This window comes from Bos javanicus, chromosome 14 (assembly GCF_032452875.1).
Source record: "Bos javanicus breed banteng chromosome 14, ARS-OSU_banteng_1.0, whole genome shotgun sequence".
NCBI lineage: Eukaryota > Metazoa > Chordata > Mammalia > Artiodactyla > Bovidae > Bos > Bos javanicus.
In genome coordinates, this window is record NC_083881.1 from 59,270,663 (window position 1) to 59,293,581 (window position 22,919).

General features: G+C 37.5%; 1 protein-coding gene across 4 annotated transcripts in view; it reads right to left on the bottom strand.

Annotated features, from left to right (window-relative positions):
- The window catches only part of ZFPM2 (zinc finger protein, FOG family member 2), a 525,437-nt gene that overhangs the window by 322,459 nt on the left and 180,059 nt on the right, over positions 1 to 22,919 (bottom strand). Inside the window, exon 1 of one of the 4 annotated variants that reach the window (XM_061439165.1) lies at positions 1 to 4,515. The exons of the other annotated variants lie outside the window; for them this stretch is intronic. Within the exon in view, the coding sequence (XP_061295149.1) occupies positions 1 to 88 (88 nt within the window). The 5' untranslated portion in view covers positions 89 to 4,515. Of the gene's footprint in view, positions 4,516 to 22,919 lie in introns of those variants that run through there. 4 annotated transcript variants of the gene reach the window in all.

A 22,919-nucleotide genomic window follows, 5' to 3' on the forward strand; every position in this document is an offset into this window, starting at 1 on the left:
TTGTTAACAGTGACGGCAGTATCTGTCTCCAAAAGTCTTCCATTTCTCCTCTGCTCTCGCTACTGCTTATCAACTCTCCGTCAACCATATTCACTGAGCAATCTTGTGTTCCCCTAGACTAAATAAAGACGAGATGATAATATCCTCTTCTGTCTTCCTGTATGCAATTAAGGGGGATGAAATGGGCAGTGCTCTTGGCAGAAACTCTCAGGGAGTCCTGGAAGAAAAATGTTTAAGAACCACTCCCTTGGATTTAATCCTAAGGGAGTTATCTCTAAGAAAGCCCTGCTGGTTATTTCTTGAGAATCCACAGAATACAAACGTTTTTAAAATAACAGCAGCTCTAATCAACTATCTGCAGGGGAATGTTATTCATAAAATCACAAGGTCCAAATGGTGCCGCGAAACAGGATAAATACCCAGCATAGATTGCAGTTAACTAGTGGGCTTCACAATTCATCTGCTGTGAACCAAGGAATAAGGTTAACTCCTGGATCACTTAAAAGCCATTGTTTTCCTAGGTCTTCATTAATGTTAGTTCTAATAAAAACACATTTCCCTCCTCTATGACATACCTTTTCTACTCAAATAGCTTTAAATGAGGCACTTTATACAGATAAAAAAATACCTTCCTTAAAGAGTGCATGTTACTATTCAGTCAAAATGTGTGCTAATAAACATTCATTTTTATTATTTCTGCTCTACAAATAAATTGGAGAATTTTTAGCTTTCATTGCTCTCCCCTATTAATTCATTAAAGTATTATCACATGACCCTGCTCACAGATATCTAAGTATGGCTCACTGATATTTTGGAACTAGTTCCCAGTGTGAAGAGCCAGGCCAGTCTTTTTTTCCCCTATCTTTTATCTGTTTCATTCCCATGACCTTTATCTTGTTTTTTTCCATAGACTATTTTCAAAAAATATCAAAATTGTTTAGGAATTTTTTTCTTATCTACACAGTTACTAACTTTCATTTTTTTACTGCTCACCATCATATGATCTGTAAACTAAATGTTCTTAAATCTATGATCTAGGTCATGATAAAGGTGCTCTATTCAGCTATTTCTGGGTCATTTTAATATCAACATTCTTTCTTGCTTAATATAAAAGCCCTCTTCTACTCTTTTAGTTGCTTCCTTTGAGTATGGTTTCTATTGAGTTTAAGAAGATAATTTATTCTCAGGGAGCCTATAGAATACTAAAAGTTACCTGCCATCAACACTCACATAACTTGGAACAATAGTTATGACTGAAATAATCAGGAAAGCTGGTAGCTTCTCTTGTATGTCATTCATTCCCTGGACCTTTTAGATGTGCCCATGAGATATAAGATGCTGATGATTTGGGTGCTTTCTTTTTATCATTATATTTATTAATATAAAAGGGATTTGGCTTAATGTGCCTCTATGCCAGTCTAATTCCATCTTCATCAAAGGAAATGTAACTAGTCTTAATAGTGATACTAACTTTCTTGTATGCCAATCTGAGGGCCCTTATGGATGATGACTGATAATCAACCACGGAGTATGAATCCACAGATAACTGTGCACTCAACTAACCAAAGTATGGTCTAGACCGTATCTGCCTTGCTTGTTGATGAGAATGTCATGTGGAGAGGAATCAAAAGCGTTACTGGAGTCCGGATAGATTACATCTATTACTTTGCCCTTATCTACATGGCCTGTCACTCTATCATAGAAGGAAATTAAATTGGCCTGGCACAATTTGCTCTTCACAAAACCATGCTGGTTGCTACCCACTAACTTTTGCTCTTCTAGATGATTGTAAATTGATTGTTTGATGATTTGCTCCAGTATCAGCCTTGGTGTCAAAGTTAAGCTGACTGGTCTATAATTACCAGCATCATTTTCTTCTTCTTTTTTCTTTTGTAAGGATGGTCACTACCTTTTCCTGCCTATTTTGTTTCCTATATATTAATTAGCAATGTTTCAGTTTCAAATTTTCAATATCTTTGAATATCTTCAATATAAACTTTCAATCCTTACATTTTGATTGTATCTGTTTATTTAAAATTTATATTCTTCTCTAATCCTCTGGTTTCAAAATGGGTATAATTAAGTATATCATATTATAAATTAACCCTTTCTTGAGTAATCCAAGTTCTGCCTAGAGAAAGCTTGTCCTTAAAAGGATTTTCTAAGCTACCATTATTTCTTCCCTGATATATCACTTACTATCCTTTTAGGAGCCATTTTACTTTAAAGATGAACATTTAACTTGTATGTACTTTTACTGTCAATATCTATTTTTATCTAAATGTTTATTGTATGTCATCTTTTCCATTCTTCATATAAGAAAACGTATGTTTATTTTATGCATAGTAATAAACTTAGATGCATAAGGTGTAAATAAAAAAACAATAGAAATATACATGGTTCTTTGGATAAAAGCATTGTTTTCTCAATTTTACCTATTTAACATTGCCAAAAAATGTCAAAAGGATACAGGAAAAAAAATATTTTATAATATAGTAATGCTGATAAAATGAAAAATTATAAACTGAAGAGAAGTCAATTGAAATATGCATTGCTAATAGTTATTACACATAAAAAAGATGGTGGCTAGAATTAAAGTTAAGAAATACTAAACAGCTATATGATGGCTGTTTCCTAAAAGAGAAACACTGAAAGTCAATAAAATTGGTGGCAAAAATTCAACGGAGTTTCAATTTATATAAAATTTGATGCAGAGTACATCTTGTTCATTCTCACTAAGTAAAATGGTAGTTTGCAATCAGTAAAATAAAATATTGGACTGTAGGAAACAGTTTACATTTAAAACACAATGAGTTAGAATAGTTAAAGCAATCAAAAACTTTTCACAGCAAAAACATTGGAAAGCAACATCTCACAATACATAAAATGTCTCAGGAAATAAGCAGAACCCAAAGAAATGTATGTAACTAGATTCTACACACTTTAAGGAGATAGGAGAGTCAGATCCAAAATGAATATATATATATGATTACTAATATTTAGCTATATGAAACAATTTTTAAGTATAATATTATGCTAAGTTCCCTTTATGGATCACAGTCTTATCATGATGAAGGGGCTTGTGTAAGTAACTCAATGAAGCAATGAGCTATGGCATGGAGGGGCACCCGAGAAGGACCGGTTATAGTCCTTCTTGGGTGTTATGACAAAAGATTTACGACAAAAAATTTCGACCCGAGGAGGGGATGGCAAACCCCTCCAATATTGTTGCAGTGAGAACCCCATGAGTAGCATGAAAAGGCAAAAAGATATGACAGCAGAAGATGAGCTCCCAGGTCAGAAGGTGCTTACACGCTACTGGGGAAGAGTGAAGGGCAAGTAAGAATAGCTCCAGAAAGAATGAAGCCACTGGGCCGAAGCAGAAATGACACTCAGTTGTGGATGCACCCAGTGGGGAAAGTAAAGTCTGACGCTGTAAAGAATATTGCACAGCAATCTGGACGGGGAGGTCCATGAATCAAGGTAAGTCGGCTGTGGTCGAGAATGAGATGGCAATGGTGAATGAATACTGACATCTTAGGAACCAGTGAACTAAAATATGTGTGAATCGGTGAATTCAACTCACATGACTACTGTATCTACCACTGTGTGCAAGAATCCCTTAGAAGAAATGGAGTAGCCCTCATAGTCAACAAAAGATTGCACCAGTACTTGGGTACAATCTCAAAAATGAAAAAAAATGATCTTCATTCGTTTCCAGGGCAAATCATTCAACATTACAGTAATGAAAGTCTATGCTCCAACCACCGATGCCAAAGCTGAAGTTGACTGGTTCTTTGAAGACCTAAAATACCTTCTAGATTTAACATCAAAAAAAGATGCATTTTTCATCACAGGGGAAGGCAATGCAAAAGTAGGAAGTCTAGAGATAGCTGGAATAATAGGCAAGTTTGGCCCTGGAGTACAAAATGAATCAGAGCAAAGGCTAACAGAGTTCTGTCAAGAGAACATGCTCGTCATAGCAAACCCTTTCCGACAACACAAGAGATGTCTCTACACATGAACATCACCAAATGGTCAATACTGGAATCAGACTGATTACATTCTTTGCAACAGAAGATGGAGATGTCTATACAGTCAGGAAAAAGAAGACCTGGAGGTGACTGTGGATCAGGTCATGAGCTACTTATTCAAAATTCAGGCTTAAATTGAAGAAAGTAGGGAAAACTTCTAGGCCAGTCAGTCAGGTATGACCTATATCAAAAATATCTAAACGCTTACAATTATACAGTAGAGGAGAGGAATAGAGTCAAGGGATTAGACCTCATAGAAAGAGTGCACGATGGATGGAGGTTAGTAACATTATATAGAGAGAGCAACCAAAACCATCCCAAAGAAAGAGAAATGCAGGAAGGCCATGTGGTTGTTTGGGAAGTTTTACAAATAGCTGAAGAAAGAAAAGAGGTGAAAGATAATGGAGAAAGGAAGAGATACACTCAGTTAAATGCAGAGCTCCGGAGATTAACAAAGAGAGATAAGAAGGCCTTCTTCAATGAAAAAGAGATATACTCAATTAAATGCAGAGCTCCGGAGATTAACAAAGAGAGATAAGAAGGCCTTCTTCAATGAAAAATGCAAAGAAATAGAGGAAGGTAAAACAGACTGGAAAAGACGAGATATCTCTTCAAGAAAATTGGAGGTATCAAGGAAATATTTCAAGCAAGGATGGCCACGATAAAAGGACAGAAATGATTATCACCTAAGAGAAGAGGTGGCAAGAATACATGGAAGAACATACATAAAAGATCTTAAAGACCCAGATAACCACAATGTGGTGGTCACTCACCTTGAGCTAGATATCCTGGAGTGTGAAATGGGCCTCAGGAAGCATTATTATGAACCAGCTAGTGGAGGTGATGGAATTCCAGTTAAGCTAGTTCAAATTGTAAAAGATGACGCTGTTAAAGCGCTACACTTAATATGTCAGCAAATTAGGAAAACTCAGCAGTGATCACAGGACTGGAAAAGGTCAATTTTCATTCCAATCCCAAAGAAGGGCAATGCCAAAGAATGTTCAAACTATTGTACAATTGTGCTCATTTCACATGTTATCAAAGTTATGCTTAAAATCCTTCAAAATAGGCTTCAGCAGTATGTGAACTGAGAACTTCCAGTTGTACAAGCTGGGTTTAGAAAAACCAGAGGAACCAGAGATGAAATTGCCAACATTAGCTGGATCATAGAGAAAGCAAGGGAATTCAAGAAAATAAAAAAAAAATCTACTACTTCTTCGCTGACTACTCTAAAGCCTTTGACTGTGTGGATCTAAACAAACTGTGAAAGTCATTTAGTCATGTCTGACTCTGCGAATCCATGGACTGTAAAGTCCATGGAATTCTCCAGGCCAGAATACTAGAGTGGGTAGCCTTTCCCTTCTCCAGGGGATCTTCGCACCCCAGGGATCAAACCCAGGTCTCCCACACTGCAGGCAAATTCTTTACCAGCTGAGCCAACTGTGGGAAATTTTTAAAGAGATGAGAATACCAGAATACCTCACCTGTCTCCTGAAAAACCTGTATGCGGGTCAAACAGCAACACTCTGAACCTTACATGGAACAACAGACTCATTTAAACTTGGGAAAGGAGTTCAAAACTGGCAAGGCTGTATATTGTCACCCTGCTTATTTAACTTATATGAAGAGTACATCATGCAAAATACTGAGCTGGATGAATCACAAGCTGGAATCAACACTGCCAGGAGAAATATCTACAACCTCATATATGCAGATGATACCAATCTAAGGGCAAAAAGTAAAGAGGGACTAAAGAGCTTCTTGATGAGGGTGAAAGAGGAGAGTGAAAAAGCTGACTTGAAACTAAACATTTAAAAAATTAAGATCATGGCATTCAGTCCCATCACTTCATGGCAAATTGAATGGGAAAAAGTAGAAGCACTGACAGATTTTCCTTTCTTGGGCTCTAAAATTATTACAGACTGTGACTCCAGCCATGAAATGAAGACACTTGCCTCTTGGAAGGAAAACTATGACAAAGCTCAGTTCAGTTCAATTCACTTCAGTCACTCAGTCGACTGTGTCTGATTCTTTGCATACCATGAATCGCAGCACGCCAGGCCTCCCTGTCCATCACCAACTCCCGGAGTTCACTGAGACTCACGTCCATCGAGTTGGTGATGCCATCCAGCCATCTCATCCTCTGTCGCCCCTTTTCCTCCTGCCCCCAATCCCTCCCAGCATCAGAGTCTTTTCCAATGAGTCAGCTCTTCGCATGAGGTGGCCAAAGTACTGGAGTTTCAGCTTTAGCATCATTCCTTCCAAAGAACACCTAGGACTGAGATTCTTCAGAATGGACTGGTTGGATCTCCTTGCAGTCCAGGGACTCTCAAGAGTCTTCTCCAACACCACAGTTCAAAAGCATCAATTCTTCAGCACTCAGCTGTCTTCACAGTCCAACTCTCACATCCATACATGACCACTGGAAAAAACATAGCCTCACTAAACGGACCTTTGTTGGCAAAGTAATGTCTCTGCTTTCCAATATGCTATCTAGATTGGTCATAACTTTCCTTCCAAGGAGTAAGCGTCTTTTAATTTCATGGCTGCAATCACCATCTGCAGTGATTTTGGAGCCCAAAAAAATAAAGTCTGACACTGTTTCCACTGTTTCCCCATCTATTTCCCATGAAGTGATGGGACCAGATGCCATGATCTTCGTTTTCTGAATGTTGAGCTTTAAGCCAACTTTTTCACTCTCCTCTTTCACTTTCAGCAAGAGGCTCTTTAGTTCCTCTTCACTTTCTGCCATAAGGGTGGTGTCATCTGCCTATCTGAGGTTATTGATATTTCTCCTGGCAATCTTGATTCCAGCTTGTGCTTCTTCCAGCCCAGCATTTCTCGTGATGTACTCTGCATATAAGTTAAATAAACAGGGTGACAATATACAGCCTTGACATACCCCTTTTCCTATTTGGAACCAGTCTGTTGTTCCATGTCCAGTTCTAACTGTTGCTTCCTGACCTGCATACAGATTTCTCAAGAGGCAGGTCAGGTGGTCTGGTATTCCCATCTCTTGAAGACTTTTCCACAGTTTATTGTGATCCACACAGTCAAAGGCTTTGACATAGTCAGTAAAGCAGAAATGGATGATTTTTTGGAACTCTCTTGCTTTTTTCTATGATCCAGCGGATGTTGGCAATTTGATCTCTGGTTCCTCTGCCTTTTCTAAAACCAGCTTGAACATCTGGAAGTTCATGGTTCACATATTGCTAAAGACCGGCTTGGAGAATTTTGAGCATTACTTTACTAGCATGTGAGATGAGTGCAATTGTGCGGTAGTTTGAGCATTCTTTGGCATTGCCTTTCTTTGGGATTGGAATGAAAACTGACCTTTTCCAGTCCTGTGGCCACTGCTGAGTTTTCCAAATTTGCTGACATATTGAGTGCAGCACTTTCACAGCATCATCTTTCAGGATTTGAAATAGCTCAACTGGAATTCCATCACCTCCACTAGCTTTGTTCGTAGTGATGCTTCCTAAGGCCCACTTGACTTCACATTCCAGGATGTCTGGCTCTAGATGAGTGATCCCACCATCATGATTATCTGGGTCGTGAAGATCTTTTTTGTATAGTTCTTCTGTGTATTCTTGCCACCTCTTCTTAATATCGTCTGCTTCTGTTAGGTCCATACCATTTCTGTCCTTTATCAAGCCCATCTTTGCATGAAATGTCCCTTGGTATCTCTAATTTTCTTGAAGAGATCTCTAGTCTTTCCCATTCTATTGTTTTCCTCTATTTCTTTGCACTGATCACTGAGGAAGGCTTTCTTATCTGTCCTTGCTACTCTTTGGAACTCTGCATTCAGATGCCTATATCTTTCCTTTTCTCCTTTGCTTTTCGCTTCTCTTCTTTTCACAGCTATTTGTAAGGCCTACCCAGACAGTCATTTTGCCTTTTTGCATTTCTTTTCCATGGGGATGGTCTTGATCCCTGCCTCCTGTACAATGTCACGAACCTCAGTCCCTAGTTCATCAGGCACTCTATCTATCAGATCTAGGCCCTTAAATCTATTTCTCACTTCCATTGTATAATCACAAGGGATTTGATTTAGGTCATACCTGAATGATCTAGTGGTTTTCCCTACTTTCTTCAATTTAAGTCTGAATTTGGCAATAAGGAGTTCATGATTTGAGCCTAGGCAGCATATTAAAAAGCAGGGACATCACTCTGCTGTATACTCAAAGGTTCATATAGTCAAATCTATGGTTTTTCCACTATTCATGTACAGATGTGAGAGGTGGACCATAAAGAAGACTGAGTGCTTAAGAACTGAAGCTTTTGAATTGTGATGTTGGAGAAGACTCTTGAGAGTTCCTTGTACAGCAAGAAAATTAAGCCAATCAACCCTAAAGGAATTTAAGCCTCAGTTTTCATTGAAAGGACTAATTCTGAAACTGAAGCTCCAATACTTTGGCTACCTGATGTGAAGAAGCAACTCACTGGAAAAGACGCTGATGCTGGGAAAGATTGAAGGCAAAGGAGAAGGTGGCGGCAGAGGATGAGATGGTTAGATAACATCACTGACTCAATGGACATAATCTGAGAAAACTCCAGGAGATAGTGAAAGACAAGGAGTTTGGCATGTTGTAGTCCAGGGGATGGCAAAGAGTCAGACATGACTTACTGACTGAACAGCAACAAAATTATGCTAAGTAATTTAATTTCTTAAGCCTTTGCTCCAGTATTGTGTATCTTTTTACCCACTTTTCACAAAGACTTCTATTTAGATTATATAATAATTTAAGAAAGAATTGTTTAAAAAATCTTACATAAATCATCTTATTGCTAAAAATTTAAAGCTCAATTATCAATGTTTAGTGAAAAGTAAATTCATACTGTTTGAACTCTACAACTAAATAATTGCCCTTACTAGAACAACTTTGGAAGAAATATGAAAATTCTAAAGGCTGGACACTACAAGTCAAAACTTGTAGTGACAATTGTCCTTAAAACTCAGACTTGATCATCCACATCAGTGAATCACTTTCTCTTAAATTACTGTAAGTTTTTTTTTTAAACAACCATTCAAAAAGTAAACTGATGCTTAACAAATTTTGATTACATTTTAAATTTTTATTTATTTCAATATCAGCAGACTTTATAATTTTTAAAGACTTGGGTATGGCATAAGCCCTCTTGGGGGAGGTTGCCTTTAACCCCACCACAGAACTGCCAGAACTTGCACAGGACTGGGAAATAGACTCTTGGAGGGAACAAACAGAACCTTGTGCCTAGGACCCAGGAGAAAGGAGCAGTGACTCGACAAGAAACTGACCAGACTTGCCCGTGAGTGCCCAGCAGTCTCCAGTGGAGATGTGGGTCAGTGGTGGCCTGCAGAAGGGTTGGGAGCACTGAGTGTAGCAGTGCCTGCATAGAACCTTTTGAAGGAGGTCACCATTATCTTCATTACCTCCACCATAGTTTGGCCTCAAGTCAAACAACAGGGAGGGGACACAGCCCCACCCATCAACAGAAAATTGAATTAAAGATTTACTGAGCATGGCCCTGCCCATCAGAACAAAACCCAGTTTCCTTTTCAGTCAGTCTCTCCCATCAAAAAGCTTCCATAAGCCTCTTATCCTTCTCCATCAGAGGCAGACAGACTGAAAACCACAATCACAGAAAACTGACCAATCTAATCAGATGGACCACAGCCTTGTCTAACTCAAGGAAACTATGAGCCATGCCCTGTAGGGCCACCCAAGACGGACAGATCATGGTGGAGAGATCTGACAGAATGTAGTCCACTGGAGAAGAGAATGGCAAACCACTTTAGTATTCTTGCCTTGAGAACCCCATGAACAGTATGAAAAGGCAAAAAGATAGGACACTGAAAGATGAACTCCCCAGGTCGATAGGTGCCCAATATGCTACTGGAGATCAGTGGAGAAATAACTCCAGAAAGAATGAAGGGATGGAGCAAAAGCAAAAACAGCACCCAGCTGTGGATATGACTGGTGATGGATGCAAGGTCTGATGCTATAAAGGGCAATACTGTATAGGAACCTGGAATGTTAGGTCCATGAATCAAGGCAGATTGGAAGTGGTCAAACAGAAGATGGCAAGAGTGAATGTCGACATTTAAGGAATCAGGGAACTAAAATGGACTGGAATGGGTGAATTTAACTCAGATGACCATTATATCTACTACCGTGGGCAAGAATCCTTTAGAAGAAGAAATGGAGTAGCCATCATGGTCAACAAAAGACTCCAAAATGCACTGATTGGATGCAATCTCAAAAACGACAGAATGATCTCTGTTCGTTTCCAAGGCAAACTATTCAATATCATGGTAATCCAAGTCTATGCCCCGATCAATAATGCTAAAGAAGCTGAACAGTTCTACAAAGACTTACAAGACCTTCTAGAACTAACACCCAAAAAAGATACCATTTTCATTATAGGGAACTGGAATACAAAAATAGGAATTCAAGAAACACCTAGACAACAGGCAAATTTGGCTTTGGAATACAGAATGAAGCAGGGCAAAGGCTAATAGAATTTTGCCAAGGGAACACACTGATCATAGCAAACACCCTCTTCCAACAATACAAGAGAAGACTCTATACATGGACATCACCAGAGGGCCAACACTGAAATCAGATTGATTATATTCTTTGCAGCCAAAGATGGAGAAGCTCTATACAGTCAGCAAAAGCAAGACTGGGAGCTGACTGTGGCTCAGATCATGAACTCCTTATTGCCAAAATCAGACTTAAATTGAAGAAAGTAGGAAAAACCACTAGACCATTCAGATATGACCTAAATCAAATCCCTTATGATTATACAGTGGAAGTGAGAAATAGATTTAAGAGACTAGATCTGATAGACAGAGGCTAGTGGCACTGTATGGGAGACAGGGAGCAAGACCATTCCCAAGAAAAAGAAATCCAAAAAAGAAAGCAAAATGGCCATCTGAGGAGGCCTTAGAAAGAGCTGTGAAAAGAAGAGAAACAAAAAGCAAAGGAAAAAACGAAAGATATACCCATTGAATGCAGAATTCCAAAGGATAGCAAGGAGAGATAAGAAAGCCTTCCTCAATGATCAGTGCAAAGAAACAGAGGAAAACAACAGAATGGGAAAGACTAGAGATCTCTTCAAGAAAATTAGAGATGCCAAGGGAACATTTCATGCAAAGATGGGCTCGATAAAGGGCAGAAATGGTATGGATCTAACAGAAGCAGACAATATTAAGAACAGGTGGCAAGAATACACAGAAGAACTGTACAAAAAAGATCACTCACCTGTAGCCAAACATCCTGGAATGTGAAGTCAAGTGGGCCTTAGGAAGCATCACTATGAACAAAGCTAGTGGAGGTGATGGCATTCCAGTTGAGCTATTTCAAATCCTGAAAGATGATGCTGTGAAAGTGCTGCACTCAATATGTCAGCAAATTTGGAAAACTCAGCAGTGGCCACAGGACTGGAAAAGGTCAGTTTTCATTCCAATCCCAAAGAAAGGCAATGCCAAAGAATGCTCAAACTACCGCACAATTGCACTCATCTCACACGCTAGTAAAGTAATGCTCAAAATTCTCCAAGCCAGGCTTCAGCAATATGTGAACCGTGAACTTCCAGATGTTCAAGCTGGTTTTAGAAAAGGCAGAGGAACCAGAGATCAAATTGCAAACATTTGCTGGATCATCGAAAAGCAAGAGAGTTCCAGAAAAACATCTATTTCTGCTTTATTGACATACCAAAGCCTTTGACTGTGTGGATCACAATAAACTGTGGAAAAGTCTTCAAGAGATGGGAATACCAGACCACCTGACCTGCCTCTTGAGAAATCTGTATGCAGGTCAGGAAGCAACAGTTAGAACTGGACATGGAACAACAGACTGGTTCCAAATAGGAAAAGGAGTATGTCAAGGCTGTATATTGTCACCTTGTTTATTTAAGTTATATGCAGAGTACATCATGAGAAACGCTGGACCTGGATGAAGCACAAGTTGGAATCAAGATTGCCGGAAGAAATATCAATAACCTCAGATATGCAGATGACACCACCCTTATGGCAGAAAATGAAAAGGAACTAAAGAGCCTCTTGCTGAAAGTGAAAGAGGAGAGTGAAAAGGTTGGCTTAAAGCTCAACATTCGGAAAACGAAGATCATGGCATCTGGTCCCATCACTTCTTGGGAAATAGATGGGGAAACAGTAGAAACAGTGACAGAATTTATATTTGGGCTCCAAAATCACTGCAGATGGTGATTTCAGCCATGAAATTAAAAGATGCTTACTCCTTGGAAGAAAAGTTATGACCAACCTAGACAGCATATTATAAAGCAGAGACATTACTATGCCAACAAAGGTCCATCTAATCAAGGCTATGGTTTTTCCAGTAGGCATGTATGGATGTGAGAGTTGGACAATAAGGAAAGCTGAAAACTGAGTAATTGATTCTTTTGAGCTGTGGTATTGGAGAAGACTCTTGAGAGTCCCTTGGACTACAAGGAGATCCAACCAGCCCAACTTAAAGAAAATCAGTCCCAAATATTCATTGGAAAGGCTGATGTTGAAGCTGAAACTCCAATACTTTGGCCACCTGATGCGAAGAACTGACTCCTTGGAAAAGACCCTGATGCTGGGAAAGATTGAAGGCGGGAGGATAAGGGGACAACAGAGGATGAGACAGTTGGATGGCATCACCACCTCAATGGACATGAGTAAACTCCGGGAGTTGGTGATGAACAGGGAGGCCTTGCATGCTGCAGTCCATGGGGTCGCAAAGAGTTGGACATGACTGAGTGACTGAACTGAACTGTTCTACCTGTATAATATTTTAGCTTTTGTTTGCTTCAGAATTCTCTAAATAAGAATGATTATTTTAATTGAAGTGCACTCAAAAAGTATTTTATTTATGTAAATCCTTCAATGAATTCTATAAGACAAACTACTTTTTAAAAATACCACAGGTTTACGTTTAGATAGAATGTTTTTGTGACCATTAAACTTTCTGCAATATTATAAAAACAAACATTATGTACTAAATTATCACTTCCTAAGGTCTATACTTCTGTCTCTTTCCTTTTATTATATTTAGGGGAAAATCAGTATAGTTCAACTTCAATAGCTGTCAAAATGCTTAATATATCAGAAATGTTATTGTTTTTGGAAAAAATATATAAAATACATATGATATGGATTCAGGCCAGAAATGGCACCTCATTTAGTTGTAAATATAAAAATGCCATGCACTCACTTTATTTAGAAATATTCCTTAAGTGTTTGGTTTATACTGACATTCAACCAATCTATGTTTATTCTCAAATTTGAGCAGGATACCTCCCTATCTTATGTTTAAAATAAGTATTCTATCAATAATTTCTAAAGACATATTCTTCTCATGATGATATTTAGCATGCTATTTTGCAGGCTAAATAATATGCAACTTACTGGTTCATAAAGGATAATATAAGGGAGAAGTCATTAAGTTATCACAATCTTAACCTTTAGTATAACAAAAGTTTTGAATATTGCACCAATAATGTACAGGAGGCAGTTTATGAAAATTAAAGTTTGGAATTGAACATTTCTAGACAAATCATTAAATTTATTCTTCTCTGCAATAATGGAGAGAATTGCTGTTCCACCAAAATGCAAAACAAAATGTATTCAAGATTATTTGGTGCCTTAGAATTGCATACAATTACATTTTTTTTACCCAACTTATTTCCATGTAGAAATTGCTTCCTGATCACTCTGAGAAGGCTTGACTCTACTCCTGTAATCTAATCACCCCTTATTGTAAACTTCCCTCCAGCCCTACCAGTGCCTCAGTAAAAGCTCTTTCTGCTCTTACAATAGCTACCTTTGAAACTCCTGGGTCCCTTATGAACCAATTTATTTCAGCTAGAAATACGACAGTTGACGCAGGGTGGGAATGGTTAAAAGTGAATATTACAGAATAAAGTTTATGCTTTTAGAAAAGCTGTAGGAGGTGAAAAAAAGAAGTGTGAAAAGCAAGGATGGTTAGGGAATTTGAACTTAGAATCTGCCAGACTTTCATTAAACCCTTGGAATCTTCCCTTTCACTTTCAGACATATTTTACTCCAATTTATGACAATCGTTGCCTGAAATTTCACCAACTATGAGTTCACTTTGGCTTATAAGCATCCTCTTTATAAAAGTAAATAAAGTCTTGGAGTATGACTCTCAGCCATTCCCACTTTTCTCATTGTTTTCTTCCTAGTATGCAACAGAGATCCCTTAGGCTGAAGTCACAGTCTCTGAACTGTGGTAGGAAAGACATTAGGTGATCTTTGTGTCGTGGCCAGGTCATGAGGACAGGAAAAAAGGACTACAAGTAGAGAACACTTAGAGGGAGAGGCGGGAAGAGGTGAAGAGGAGACGGAGTGTGCCAAAGCAAACTATGCTTATTTAAACATTCCCCTGGAATTTGCTCTGTGCTCAGTAACAGAGAAGAATCTCTCTTCCTCCTCTATCTTATTACTGACTGCATGGCCCAAGCCTGCAAGGATCCAGAAACTGAGCTGCACTCTTACTGTAATTCATCTACCATCCCTATGAGTTCATTAGGTAATAATGACTGACATCAATGGCTTCCATCACTTGCAGGTCAAGTTTAAATCTGTTTGCATAGTGTGCAAGGCACATATGAATTCCCCTGCCCCTGTGACCTCTCCAGCTGCATTCCCAGCCCTCCCAATCCAACAGGACTGAACTGTTCAGAGGCTTCCAAAAGTGTTCTTCTTTCTCTTAGAATCACATCTTCGCATATACTCTTCCCTCCACACCTCTCTTCTGAGAACTCTTATTCCTCTTCCCAGGGGTTGAATGATGCTAGGAGCAGATGTTTGGTACATCAAATGGAAGGACAGGAACTTTGAGTTCGAAGTAGAGGAGAGACAGCTATGTAAATAAACTACCGGATATTAAATTGCTAAGTCGGAAATTGTACAAAGTGTATCTGGGCATAAGATGTTCCTAATTTTCCTCCAGGAAATCTTTTCTGCTTTTCTGATAGTAAAAAGGAGCACCTGGCACCCCACTGGTCAAGGAGTAGATGGTCAATAAATACATGTACGATGAAGAAAATAAAAGGAGAATCAAGTGCAATGTCCACAAAAACTCTCTTTATATATAAACAACTTCCTTATAACAGATCAGTCTTAAAGACTCTACAAGTTATGCTTAAACATACAAGTAGAAAAAGAACATTTTATTCTTTTATTTACTTAATTTACCTTCAAATTGAAAGTCTTTGTTATTCTTTCAATATTTCAATGTGTAATAGTGATATGGGGACTCAGAATTTGCACTCAGTTTCCTGGCCATGGCTCCTCTCCAGCAAAACTCTTCTCCATGACTGCCCTATCTACTCCCAAGCTTCTGCTTTTATGATCTTCCTTCCTTCCTTCCCTCATGCTGCCTAAAAGGGATACAAAGTATTGTGTAGTTCCGAAGTAAATAAATAAATGTTTGTTACATGCTTGTTTTTTTCAATGTGAACACAGTATGGACAGGAAATCAGTCCTACTTAAACTTTGCTATGCCTCGATAATATTGGCAGAACATTTCTATTTTCTCAGCATCATGTGTCTGAAACAATAGCTCCAGGATAGCAAATTCTTATTTAGCCTTTTGTTTAATTATTTTATTTTATTCAAAAAATCTCTTTCCTAAGTGTTTACATCATACTTTATCATACCTTATGTTACTCAATATTAGATTTAGAATCAAAGTGCTTTAAGACCATTTCAAATTAAGTAGGATAATCAAATATAATGCTTGGCCAACAGATATAACCATAGTCGAAAGATGAACATCATCAGTAATAAGATTTATCAACATTATGAGTTATCTAACACGATGCATGGAGAAAAAAGCACACCCTCATTCTTTTCTGAGACGCTTGCCAGAAATGCATCTCAATCTAATCATGAGAAAACACTAGACAAACTGAAATTCAGAGATATTCACAAGATAACTAAGCATTACTCTTCAAAAGTGTCATGAAAAACAAAGATGAGCAACAGGCATAGACTGGAGTAAGGAGCTGAAAAATCTAAATGCAACGTGGAATTGCGGAGCAGACCTTGGAACAGATAAAGGGCAAAATGGTTAAAAAAAATTGGACCTCAATGAAGTCTGTAGTTTATTTAATAGCACTATATCAATGTTAACTTTTGATAATTCTAATATGGTTATAGAAAATGGTAACAGAGGAAACAGGGTAATGTGTGTATATGTTCTGCACTCATTTGCTTCTTTTCTATAAGTCTAAAACTACTTTAAGATAAAAAGTTAAATGCATATAGTGGTATTATCAACACAAATGAGCTGTGCCTAAGAAGTTCAGTGGAATATTACAATTGGTGGCAGTTTTTCAGATATAAGAGTAATGTTAAGTTAAAATCCCATGTGTGGCAGAGACTCAAAATCCATTTCCTCTTCTTCCTTGGCCACAAAGCCATAAAATGTTAACTGAAAACATGGCACCCAGGATAAAAACCACCTATTTTGCAGCTTGTGTGGCTTATGGAATGAGTATAAATAGAAATGTTCTTAAAAGAGGAAAAGAAATAAAATAAATTCAATCATTGGGCTAATTTTAAGCTAAAAATAATTAAACACATAAAAGTGTTCCTACAAATATTGAAAAATTATAAACAATATCAAATAAAGTGGTGGAAGGTCCATGAAAAAATGGCATTCTCTGCTTCCCAATATTCATTCTTTTCCTTACCTACTGAAGAAGTGACTACTGAGCCAAGTACAATATTTTCTGCTGGCAATATATAAATTAATGAGATATAATCACAGCCCACAAGGAGAGGAAGATGTAGTGAAGAAGAGAGGGGCACAAACAGATTAGGAAGCATATCACATAAATTGGTGGAAGATCCATGAGAAAATGGATCTTCAAAAACAGATGACTAAAAAGTAAACAAGATGTTCAAGGCTACGATATATACAAGAGTAGTGGGATTCAATGATGGCTGAGGGCAGGTCAGGAGTTGGCAAACCACAGCCCATGGGTCAAATCTGTCCCATCAATCATTTTGTAAAATCATGAGCTTGTAATATTACACTGTGCTTTTTAGTCACAGCTCACTTGTGTGGATCACATCACTGTATGTATGTATTTAGCTTTTTATTTTAAAATAATTTTAGGCTTATAGAAAAGAAGCAAAAACGGTACAGAGAATTCCTGTTTTAGTATTTTTAAATGGATTAAAAAAATAAGAATAACTTTTCATGATATATGAATATGTGAAATTTAAATTTCTGTGTCTAGAAATTCAAAATTTCACCAATAAACATTCTGTCAACTTTTTGTAGCTGGCATATATATAAGTGCATGCATGCATTTCCGGTTCTTTCAGCTGTGTCTGACTCTTTGCAACGCTATGGCCTGTAGCCCGCCAGGTTCTTCTGACCATGGAATTCACCAGGCAAGAATACTGGAGTGGGTTGCCATGCCCTCCTCCAGGGGATCTTCCCGACCCAGGGATCAAACTTGTGTCTCCTGCATCTCCTGCATTGAAGGTAGATTCTTTGACCCACTGGGAAGCCCATATGTAGTACTCACATATTCTTTACTTTTCTTCTTGGTCTTCAAAGCCTAAAATGTTTACCACACTAATGAACAGAAAAACTCTACTAACTCCTGGCCAAGGCCAATGGTGCTCAGATTTTGGCAAGCATCAGAATTCCCTGAAGGGTTTGTTAAACCATTGATTGTTTGGTTCTGCGCTCAGAGTTTTGATTCACTAATTCTCGGGCAAGACTTGAAAGCTGGTACTTATAACAAGTTTCCATGCAACGCTGTTGCCACTGCTCCAGAGACTACACTTAGAAAACTGTTGTCCCAGATGTCTTGCTCAGGGGGCAATGAAAAAGGCCAAAGGAGTAGAGGGAGAGAGAAGACATTCTAAGTAGTGAGCATACAGAAAGGCCTGAAAGTAAGGAACATGGCATAGTCTTAAATGACAGACTCAAAAGACTAATGATAATGGCCCTTATGAAGGCAAAAGCACTGGGGCCAGAGACAGATTCAAGATGTCACTCGAGGATGGCCCTGTGGTCTTTTGGCTTTGGGAATGGATAAATGGTGCTGGTTTTCTCTTAAAAGTATAATGCAAAAGAAACAGCTGATTTGGAAGGAAAGCTGAGAAATTCAGTCCTAGATACGTTGAGTTTGAGATGATTAGTTACTACTTTTTTGACAGTAGATTAGGAGTGGGATCCATGTTAAACACATTATTGACCTGGTGATTTTTGTAGAAACTAATGCCTACAGCTGGTGATTTATTTTGTAAGTGAATATTCGAACTTCTCCAGTCAATAACGTTTATGTAACAAATGACAGATTAATACGTCTCTGGTCAATAGTGAGTTAAAGCTATGAATTTGGAAGTTTTTACCCTACTTATGCCCTGGATATGGATGAGACCACAGAAAGCATGCAGGCTGTGCACGTGTTCATTTGCTCTGTTTGCAACTGTGCAGACTGCATGGACTGTAGCCTGCCAGGCTCCTGTGTCCATGGGGATTCTCCAGGCAAGAATACTGGAGTCGGTTGCCATGCCCTCCTTCAGCATATCTTCCCCACTCAGAGACTGAACCCTCGTCTCCTGAGTCTCCTGTTTTGGCAGGCAGATTCTTTACCACAGAGTCACCTGGGAATGCCCAAAGCTGAGATGAAAATCTTAGGGAACACCAACATTAAAGAGAGCTCAAGTGGATGTAAAAGAGGATAATTAGAACAATATGAAGATAGTTGCGCAAGAGAGATGGTTATATAGGAGGGTGGATAAGTTAAAGAATAAATGGCTCATGGATCCAGTAGACAATCTAATTTTTAAAAGTAAGTTTGCTACTGTAGTCTGGGGATAAATAAGAGAAAATATAACGACATAATTTCTAGAAGGTTGCTGTAAAGGGAAAGAGAGACAAGGATTGCAATTAGAAGCAACGTAAGCTATAAGTTAGAGGACAGAATCACTGCTTGTCTCTCCACTGATAGATCAATATATTGAATATTGATAAGGGTTTGCAGTAAAAGGTGACGTTTTGGAATATGACTTTGAGGTCAAAGAGGTTAAAGCTGCCACGTGGAGCTGAGGCCAAGGTGGGAGAGTCTGATAAGCACCATCTGTGCCTGTCACAACTTTGGCATGATGTCATCAGGTGATGTCATGAGTAGAGCAGAAGTACTTCTCTTATTACTACTCACAGTGTGTGTTGAAGGTAAGAAGACTGTCCAAATCTCAAGGTATAAAGTGTGAAAGTATGGGGACTCGATCTTTTTTCCAGGGTTTAATCTAGAATTAATTGATACTTATAAGCACTTGCTTTTCCAAAAAGAGTGTGATCCTTTCTATATCCCACCACCAGAATTTCTAGCACAGATCAGTACCTCCAAAAAACAGAGTTTTCTTTGTACACAAAGTAGCTGCTAAATTAAGCTTTGGGGTGCCAAAAAATGAGAAGCTCACAGGTTTGTATGAGGTCAAACTAAGCGGTAATCTTAGGATCAAACTATATTCTGTAAGAATATAAAGAATATAAACTTTTAATTTGAAATGAAAGTTATTAAGAGAAAATAATTAGATTTATATTATTTTCAGGGCAAGATATGTTTAAACACATTTAACTCCTACCATATAACTTTATAAATTCTCCTTCCACGAGAGGTAACTGACTGAAGTCTCAAGTTAATTCAGAGTCTAAGAATACTGAGTGAGCTAAAAAAATACTATATTAGGATGCAAATCCACCGACCATCCCTAACTATTGAAAATGTAGCAGGACACATAAGAGACACAGGTTCAATCCCGTGGGTCAGGAAGATGCCCTGGAGAAGGGCATGGCAACACACTCCAGTATTCTTGCCTGGAAAACCCCACAGACAGAGGAGCCTGGCAGGCTACAGCCCATGGCATCGCAATGAGTCGGACGTGACTCAAGAGACTTAACATGCACACAGGCCATTAATTGCTACATATTTGTATATTATATTTCACTCTGCAGTGTCATAAATATAAGTTGCATTTTAAAATTATAAAAATTCTCATATCTATTTAATTTCAGAATAGAAGATTCCCACCTAAATCTAATCAATGCTAATCAGTTCAGTTCAGTTCAGTCTCTCAGTAGTGTCTGACTCTTTGCGATCCCATGGACTACAGCATGCCAGGCCTCTCTGTCCATCACCAGCTCCTGGAATTTACCCAAACTCATGTCCATTGAGTTGGTGATGCCATCCAACCTTCTTATCCTCTGTCATCCCCTTCTCCTCCCGCCTTCAATCTTTCCCAGCATCAGGGGCTTTTCCAAGGAGTCAGCTCTTCGCATCAGGTGGCCACAGTATTGGAGTTTCAGCTTCAATATCAGTCCTTCAAATGAACACCCAGGACTGATCTCCTTTAGGATGGACTTGTTGGCTCTCCTTGTAGTCCAAGGGACTCTCAAGAGTCAAATACTGTTAAATGAGAGCTTATCATTTGCTAAGAATTGTACGTGTACTATTATACTTACTACTTGGGAATTCTATTGAAAAACTATAATTATTGCCTTGAGCTGAAGACAGCTATAAGCAAAAAGCAAAAATCTCACAATATTTCTTTACTCTGATGGTTGTGAAATATTCCTTACCTTTGTTATACTTTACAGATACTTTACTGGTCATTTTCTCTCACACATAATTTTTCCAAGAAGAAATATATATTATTCTTCTTCATTGAAATGTGAAACAAGTGTGAAAATAAATACTACTTTGTATAAAAGAATATTTTTCCAGTTTCACATATTTTGATCAATACCATTTTTTGCAGTACTAGAGATAATCTGGGATTTTTGGCAGAAATTATCTGTAGTGGGGTGTCTGTATAAAGTATCAAAATCCTTAAGGTTTTAACACATATATCAACTAAACATATGTAACTGACTTATAACTAATTAGTTTGTGGAAATTTTATATTTTTAAAAAGAGCAAACAATGGATATATTTGTGGAGTCTAGGTTTTAAGATGAATTATAATTATTGTTTAATGTGGAGCTTACAAGCATACAGTAAAATAGCAAATATATTTGGTTTTCCTTGTTTCAACACACTTTGTTAAGTTGATTTGTCCCTTCTATAATGAATACTTTTGTCATACGTAGGTTTTGAAAGTCTAGGGATACAATTATTACTTATAAAGGAGGATTGAGAAGAGTTGAAGAACGTTGCAATTGAGATTGAAATACAGAAAGTGTGATAGCTTGTGTTGTATTTACAAAAAATATTTTATTTTAGTTTAATTCAAAGATTTAAGTTCAACATGCTGAAATACTATATATTCTTTTTTGCAAAACACTGAGTTTTGCATATAAACTACAACTACTAACTCATTTTATCAAACAATATTTTTTGCAAGGTAGACAGAGGAAATAAATTCTCTATTCAACCCTGTCATTTCGGTACTTTGAATTAAGAGGAAAAAATGGAAAATCTTCAAAAACTGTTTGGTTGTAAATAGCCTCATTCCACGTATGAAGCATACAGCTATTCTATCTTTCTTTCTTCACCATTAATTACAAACAAATTCATCTTTCTCTTGTGAAGTCTTAAGTTTGTTGTTATTATTGTTAGATGAGTTGCATTCAAACTCCAACAACAACAACAAAAAAAGATGAAGCCAACATTGAAATTCATCTCACAGTCCGGAATTTACTTAACGGCCAGCCTGTGCACTGTGATAAACGGAATGATGATCCGGCAACATGTCTTTATCCATGGTTTGCTTTAATTAACGCCGGCTTGTTTGTTGAAAAGATGATTAATATGCCAATGAAAATTGCATAATTGAATACCACAACACTGGCACAATCAGAAAGACACATGCAGTTTTTGATTAACATTTATTATTATTATTATTGTTATTATTATTATTATGCTTTTTACTGTACTCGTCTCACTATGAAATGATGCAGTTCTTTGACCAAGAGGTGAAAGGAAACAGGACTGAGGGCAGGATACTCCTTGAGCAAGAATACAAGGTGATGCAGCTTAATCAGAATGAAACAGTTCTTTGGTGAAAATGGTCCTTGGGATTTCAAAATGCAGGCTACCTCCAATTAAATCTACATACCAGAAAAATGTAAAAGCATGTAAGACTGGTTGATGACAGAAGAATTAAAAAAAAATCTATAAACACAATACATTTTCACAATAACCAAGAATAGCTATCTAAGGATTTATACATATTTTATATAAACAAATGACTTTTCAAATATATCATTTTATTTCCATATTAAGATTTTGGATAAAGGTAAAAAATACTGTGTTTTTAATCCTGAGCTTTAGTCAGTTATACATTAAGAAATGTTTTTAATAAGTAATCTTAAGAAATGTATTTTGTGTAGATCATCTTCTACTAGATAGGGAATTTTCTTTTTAATTTCATTTTCTCAGACAAATACTATTTCTACTTCCACGTCTGTGGGTCCAGCTCTGTACTCAATTCTTAGGATTTAAACACAGGTAAGAAAGCATGCCTGCCTTCAAATGGCTCATTTTAGAACTATTAAAATGAAATTCTATAACAAAAATTGGATTCTATTTTCAGAATTAGCTCAATATCACTTGCCTAAATTACCGATTGATAACTAAGTATATATATAACATGCAAAATGTATGTAAGCATAGTTACATCTTTGAAATTTCAGGCAATTACAGCTGCAATCTGGTAACCCAACAAGGAAAAAAAAATCATTATTCTAGATTACAGATATTTTAGTGGTTCTCTATTGCTGTTTACGTAGCAGTAACTCTATAGAGCATTTTTAATAATAAAGTGGTAAACTTTTGCAAGAAATTGGTACATAAATGATAACATCACTTCAATAAAAATATAAATGAATCCAAACTGGA